This window comes from Leptonychotes weddellii, chromosome 11, assembly GCF_054177405.1.
Source record: "Leptonychotes weddellii isolate Sample4059 chromosome 11, ASM5417740v2, whole genome shotgun sequence".
NCBI classification, from domain to species: domain Eukaryota; kingdom Metazoa; phylum Chordata; class Mammalia; order Carnivora; family Phocidae; genus Leptonychotes; species Leptonychotes weddellii.
The window spans coordinates 86,210,192-86,217,073 of NC_138379.1; the positions used below are offsets into that span (position 1 = coordinate 86,210,192).

Genomic DNA, 6,882 nt, shown 5'->3' on the forward strand with positions numbered 1-6,882 from the left:
GCAGAAGGTTCCTTTTCTCTGACAGTTAAAGAGTCGGAGGGGCTGCTCCAGCAGAGCAGAGGGGGAGAAGAGCAGGATAGGACTCTAGGGCACCCATTCTGCCCCCGCTCGGACCCCCGCCTCCCACAGACCGGAGGTCGGCCATTCCCAGCAGAGCCAGGGAGGAAGCAGAAGCTGGTTGGTGTGAGCAGCCCCAGCCCTGCCCCAACCTGCCCCACAACCTGTAGGATGGGGCCAGGCCGGCAGATGGGTGGCCAGTGTGTGGCCCCAGGGGAGAGCGCTCTGAGCTACAGCGGCTGGGAGGGAAGTCCTTGTCCTGCGAGCTCCACACTGAGCCCGGATAATCCATCCCTCAGCATCACCAGCCCCCCTCACTCCCCACATCTGCCCCTGCCTTCTCCTGCTGCATAAACTCACACACACACATACACCACGTCCCACAGGAACACCACTGACCCCACAGGTCAGCCCATCTCCAAAGGGGAGGCTCAGACTCACCGTTTTATTGACTTCAGGGTTTGAAATCTGGCCATACAACTAGACACAGTGAAGGGGTGGCAGGGGAGGCCAGGGACGGAGAATCACTCGTGGGCACCTGGAGCACCCCCTTCCTCCCCCTGCCCCCCAGACCGCGTGGGAGACCCAGGCACCAGAGCCAGGGCCACCAGGAAGGTGTGGTCTCTGTGGCAATGCGGGACTGACTGGGCTTCCCACTGCAGGCAGAAATTGCCTCCCAACTTTTAGTTCCTGCCCCTTTTGAAAAGCGCGTGCCTGGCTGTCCTGCCTTGCTTGTGATCAGGGCCAAGTCATGCAGGGACCAGCTGGGAGGGAGCAGCTTCCTCTGCCTTCAGAGAGGGCTCCCAGGATGCAAGGGTCCCCGTGGGCTCAGGGGCAAGTGGCAGAAGGTGGCAGGGGTCTTGGGAAGGAAGAAGGAATTCACTTTGGGGGCTTGAGTCGAGGTGCAGGAGGAGGAAGATGCAGCATTCCGCCCCCCCCAGCTACCACCTCAGTGCCCCTTCCCCCCTTCCCTCCAGGGGGGGACCACATTCAGTTTCCTCTCAAGGTCCAAGGGGCAGGGGGCAAGGACAGGGAAGGGGCCCTGCCAGGAGCCCAGCGTCACTTCTGCCAGGTAAGGAGGCCCCAGGTTGCTTACATTTCATCTGGGCTCCAGGCTCGGCATCCCCCAGCAGGGCCAGCGAGGAGGGCTCCTTGCCCTCTAGGAAGGCGATCATGTTCTGCTTTTGGCTCCGGAGGGCCAGCTGCAGGGGTGTGCAGCCCACCCCCTCCTGGATGTCCAGCTGGGCACCAGCTTTGACCAGCACTTGGAGGATGGCCATGCTGCCCTTGAGGGCGGCCAGGTGGGCGGGCGTCCAGCCCACCCTGTTGTGGGCATGGATGTCTGCATGGTGCTCCAGGAGATTGACGACACCCAGGAAGGCGCCCCTCTGGATGGCCAGGTGGAGGGGCGTCCAGCCCGACCGCTCGGCAGTACTGGGGTCAGTGCTAACTCCACAGCCTCCTCCCCATGGCAGGTGGCGAGGTGCAGGGGCGTCCACTTCATGCCTCCAGGAGCCCCCAAGTCTGCACGGCTCTCCGCCAGCAGGTGGATGACCTCCAAGTGGCCCGTGTAGGCCGCGAGATGTAGGGGGTCCAGCCCTGCTGGGTCGGCAGCTCGAGGCTGGCCCTGTATGTGAGCAGCATCTTGCAGATCAGGCACTTTCCCCTGGCGGCTGCCGTGTGCAGTGGGCTGTAGCCACTCTGGTCAAGGGCATCGGGAGCCGCCCCGCTCTTCAACACGTGTTGGATGGCCCTCACTTTGCCTCGCTCCACCACCAGGTGCAGAGGCATCCTCAGGTTTCTCTGCTGAGCATCCAACTCAGCCCCCTGGCCCGTCAGCAGCTTGACCAGGCTGATGTGGCCAAAGTAGGTAGCCACGTGCAGAGGGGTCTTGCCGTCGGCCTCATGCAGGTTGGGGTCAGCTTGGCGGGAGACCAGAAGCCATACCACATTCTCAAAGTTGTTCTGTGCAGCCAGGTGGAGCAGGGTCCACCCCTCGTGCTCCCGGGCATCCGCGTGGGCCCCGTGCTCCAGGAGCAGGCGGGCGGGGAGGTCATCCCCGTTCTGGGCTGCGAAGTGCAGCGGGGCCCAGCCGTCCTCGTCTGCCAGGTTGGTGTCCGCCCCGTGCCCCAGGAGCAGGGCGCAGAGGTCAGGCTGCTGGTCCTGGGCGGCGATGAGGGGCAGCGTGTAGCCGCAGGCGGTCTGGCAGGCCACATCGACCTCGAGGGCCAGCAGCAGCCTCACCGGCTCCACGCTGCCCTGCACCACCAGGAAGTGGAGGGGCGTGACTTGGTTCTCATAGATGCGCAGCTCCTTGTGGCTCGGGACTGGGGTCTCGCTGTCCAAGAGCTGCAGGACCCCCTTCAAGTAGTCCCCCGAGTCTGCTGGGAGGGAGATGGGGTTGGAAAAAGGACCTCTGACCTGTCCACAGGTCATCTCGTCCGGCCCCCTGCCTCCTGAAGTGCCATCCAGGAACGGAGACTCTGGGAGGGAGGGCAGTCTTTCCTGCTATCAGAGATCTCTGCACAGCCTCCCTTGTCCCGGAGAAAGGACTCCGGCAGCCACTCCTGTGAGGATGGGGCAGAAAGAGGCCTGGGAGTAAACCCTGACTGCACCCTTCGCACTGCTGGACCTTCACCAATTCCCTGCCCTCCTTGAGCCTCCAGATCCTGATCCATAAAGGGGCCACAAACAATGCCCACTTCATCTACTGTTGCGAGGACAGTTTAGGTAGGCAAGCGCATTCAGGGGAGTGCTTGCCACAAAGGAAGTCAATGCCAGCCGAATACAGGCTCCATGATCTGAACTTCAGCCACTAAGGCTTCCTCCTGTTCTACCCAGAGTATATCCTGACTAAAAGCAACAATTTCCAAAACAAACTGCAACAACAAAAATCCCTGCCCAGGCCAACCCTCCCCGCCTCCCCACCTCCCCCTCCGCCGCCCCCCCAGATTCTGATTTAATCGTCTAGGTGGCCTAGGCATCACGGCAGCTTTCATCCCCCAGGTCAAAACGCAGCCAGGCTTGCAAGCCAACGCTCCACACCCCCCCCAGCCCAGCCCCACCCCTGAGCCAGGAAAGGAGGAGTCTGGCCTACTAAGAACACAAGCCTGAAGGGGGAAACAGAGCCTCTCCCCCGAGGGCATGTGCATTTCTGGAACCTGGGGCCAGTGTCAGGAAAGGGACCCACTAACTCCTGATTTGGGACAAGCTGGGCAGAGGGTTGGGGTGGGGGGGTGAGGGGGCAGGGGCGAGGGGGAAAGGGTGTGGTTGGATTCCACTTTCTCCTCCCTGTGAATTCCCTGGTTCTAGCTGTGGCTCTGTGGACTCAGCCAAGAGCTCTTGGCTGACCTTGTCGCTGACCTGGGCAGAGGGAATCAGAAGACAAGGGGGCAGATTAGACCAGCGGGGCAGTTCTGGTCTGTACCGTTCTCCACTCCTCCCCTCTCTCCGGCACCTGTCCTAGGAAGCCCCTCCCATGCCATTCGGACCACCCGCTGTGTCTGCAGGAAAGTCCTGAGCAGGGGAGACCCTGCTGGAAAGAGGTGGTCTAGGGCCTTAACTGCCCCTCGGACCACGTGGAGGGCAGGGTGGCTGGCCCTGTGGTTCGGCCAGGAGCCCCCTGCTAGCCCACGGCTGGTTCCCATGTTAGGGGGTGAGGACACTGATGCCTGCAGGCAGGACTCTGATTAATCCCCCACACTCGAGAGAGACGGCGTGTCCTTCTCAGGGGCTCTGAGCCACAGCCACCGCTGTGCAAATTAGGAACGGCTGTCCCCAAGTAGGATGCCTGGTGTGGCCAGCAGTGTGGGCTGGGCTGGCTCTCAGTCCCCATCTGCTCCCTCAGCCAGTGGGGGGGCCTTGCGAAGGACACGCCCATGCATCATGCATGCATTCCCCCCCTACCCAGGGACTTATCGGAGGCACCCCCCCTCCCCAGCACTCACCTCCCGAGGCCGGTGCAGAGACAGCTTGCAGGACACCTTCCCGGCCAGAGCCTCACTGTCTGGGTCTGCCACGGGACTCTGAGCAGGGATAGCAGCATGTCTGTCTCGACTGTGACGTCTGCTCCATGAAGGAGAGAGACAAAAAGAGAAGCAACAGGCTGGCCAGCAGTCCGTTCCCCATTTTAGATACCCGAACATTCCCCGTGTCCCCCACACCCCAAAATCCATTCCCGGACTCAGATATATCCATACATGTGCGTCAGGAGGGAGGAAAGCTGGATCCCGGCCGGCCGTGGCTCAGTGGGCCCACATTCAGCAGGTCCCTGGTCCTCTGATGGTCAGTCCTTTTCCATAAATGAGGGGGCAGGACTAGATGGGTGATCTCTGAGTGCTCACAGTTACACATGTGTGCGTTTCCACAGTGGCTAAAGGGGTCCATCCATGCCTGTGATCTCACAGTCTGGGAACATGTTACAAATGAGGCTGCTGTGGCCCCGGACGGAACCGGCGAACTCAGAAGCAGGAGAGCCAGGCCCCAACCCTTCAGTATGGGTTTTCGGCTCCGCCTCCCATGGGGATGCAGAGAGGAGCCTCAGTCCTCACTGCCCCCTCCCCCGCTGCCCTCCTCCAGCACTCTGACGCACGCAGACCCTGCCCTAGCACCACATGGAGCGCTCAGGAGTGACCCAGGCCCCAGCCACCTCCTCCTCTGCCCCCTGGAACCTCGGCCCAGGCTCCCACACGCTCCAGCCCCGCCCAGCTCCCCAGGCCCTTGGGCAGGGCAGGCCTGACAAGAACCTGGAAAGCAGGGCCTCTTCTTGGGGTCCTGATCCCAACAGCGCCTCATCAGGTTCACCATCTGCTGGGCCTTGCCTCGCCACGCCACTCGTCCGAGACAGGCTGCGGGGAAGGCCGCATGCCTGCGGCCACTCGGGCAGCAATAGTCACCATGTTGAAGCCTGTGAGGGGAGGTCCAGGCTGTGTGCATGCTGGGAGGCAGGGCCAGAGCAGTGGGCTGGGCAGGGTGGTGGGCGGCTCTGAGGATCCCCACAGGGGTGCACACAGCAGGGGCCACATGAATGCATGGTGAATAAATGGCTAGGTTACAGGCTGAGATTCCAGCAGGGGAGGGAGGAAGGAGGGTGGGGACGGGAATCCTTAAAGCGTATGCTGCTCCCCAACCCAAAGCCGCCACTTATCCTGTCCCTGCAAGCCCTCAGCCTCTCACAGGGCCTTCCAGGACCCCACCCGAGGCTGCCACCACCATCTGCTACCTGAATACGGTTTCTTCTGAGTGAGGAGCTCCCAGATGACGATGCCGAAGCTGCAGACGGGACAAAGTGCTCCCTGAGTCACTTTCTCGGATACCCATCGTCACCCCACCCGGGAGGCCCCACGGACCACACCCTCCCAGGCAGAGCCTCTCCAGCCAGAGTGCCCCTCCATCCTTCCCCCTCCCTGTCCTGGCGTGCCCTTGGGCCTCGGGGGGTCAGGCAGGGTGGTGATAAGCAGCATCCCCCCCACTCCCGGGAATGTGGCACGGAGCCCAGCCACCTCTCACCTGTACATGTCGTACTTGGGCCCTGGGGCCTTGTTACTTTCCAAGAACATCTCAGGGGGGATGTAGCTGAGGGTGCCCCGCAGAGCTGACCTGTCAATGTACTGCATCCGGGTTGACTGTTCCATCCACTTGGACGGGCCGAAATCTGAAATCTGGGAGGAAGCCACAGGCCAGGATAAGGGAGCAATAGTCTTGTCTCCAGAAAACTGCCTTGATCCCTCAGAGTCCTGCAGCCTACCTTTTCTGGGACAGTGTAGTGGTTAAGAGCCCGGGCCTCTCCCATCTCTGCCACATGCGACCTGCATGACCTCAGACATGTTACTGAACTCCTCAGACCCTCAACTTCCTCATCTATAAACTGGAAATAATATGAACACTTAGCTCATAGTGCTTTTCTGAGCATGAAATGGGCAAATATGCAAAAAACATCTAGAACTGCTCCTGGCACATAGTAAGTACTTAGAAGGTGTTGCCGTTATCCAGAGGGGCTGTGGATAAAGTCTCATCCTGATCTTCTCCATTTTGGCTGCTTCTTCAATGAGGCAATCCACATCGTAGCTGCAGAGATGTGGGGCATTGAGGGATGGAAGGAGATGACCCGTTAATTCCAAGAGCAACTAGCAGAACAACAAACGAGGCTTAGTGCCAGGCTCTGGAGAGCCAGAGAAACCTCGGGGCCTTGCAAGGTAGTGCAGGAGGAAGGAGAGTCCTAGAAGGAGGCCCAGCAAAATGCAGAGAATGGGGCCGGGATGGCCGGCAGCGACGGGGACAGGAAGGGAAGGAGTTTGCAAGCTCAGGACCAAGTCCATTCTACAGAGGCGGCCACGAAAAGCCTCCCATTTGTTCTGCCACTTGCTCATATGTTTGTCTCCCCCAGTAGATCACAGACCCCTGGAGGACCAACATCATGCCTCATTCTTCTGTTTTAAAGGCTCATCTATGGCCATTTGGATTATGAAAGTAATACAGATCCTTGTAGGAAATCAAGGGAATACGGGGAGCTATAAAGAAGAAAATTAAACCATCAGCAACCCAATCTTCCAGAGCTGGCCTCTGTTCATGTTTTAGTATGTTCTTTTACACATACACGTGCAAGGGATCTCTCTCCTTTGCTCTCTCGGTTTCGCTCCTTCCTCCCCTGCCCCCCTCTGCCTTCCTATCACACGGTGTGGGCTGCTTTGCGATCTACTTTTCCAGTTAAGAGTGGCATGGGGCGTCCTCACATGCTTTTCTCCTGAAGCAAGGTCTGCAGTGGCTGCACCATACTCCGTTTTATGGATGGACTGCAGTTATTCCTCCTGCCGCCGGCGCGGGCGG

At 60.1% G+C, this 6,882-nt stretch overlaps 1 protein-coding gene across 1 annotated transcript in view; it reads right to left on the reverse strand.

Annotated features, from left to right (window-relative positions):
• Nucleotides 1-474: 474 nt before the first annotated feature.
• ANKK1 (ankyrin repeat and kinase domain containing 1) overlaps nt 475-6,882 on the reverse strand; it is a 10,361-nt gene continuing 3,953 nt past the window's right edge. Inside the window, 10 exon segments of the mRNA XM_081797362.1 lie at nt 475-1,501; nt 1,504-1,644; nt 1,647-2,478; nt 4,005-4,087; nt 4,090-4,122; nt 4,803-4,872; nt 4,875-4,963; nt 5,279-5,328; nt 5,566-5,717; nt 5,804-5,949. Of these exon segments, the coding sequence (XP_081653488.1) occupies nt 1,059-1,501; nt 1,504-1,644; nt 1,647-2,478; nt 4,005-4,087; nt 4,090-4,122; nt 4,803-4,872; nt 4,875-4,963; nt 5,279-5,328; nt 5,566-5,717; nt 5,804-5,949 (2,039 nt within the window). The 3' untranslated portion in view covers nt 475-1,058.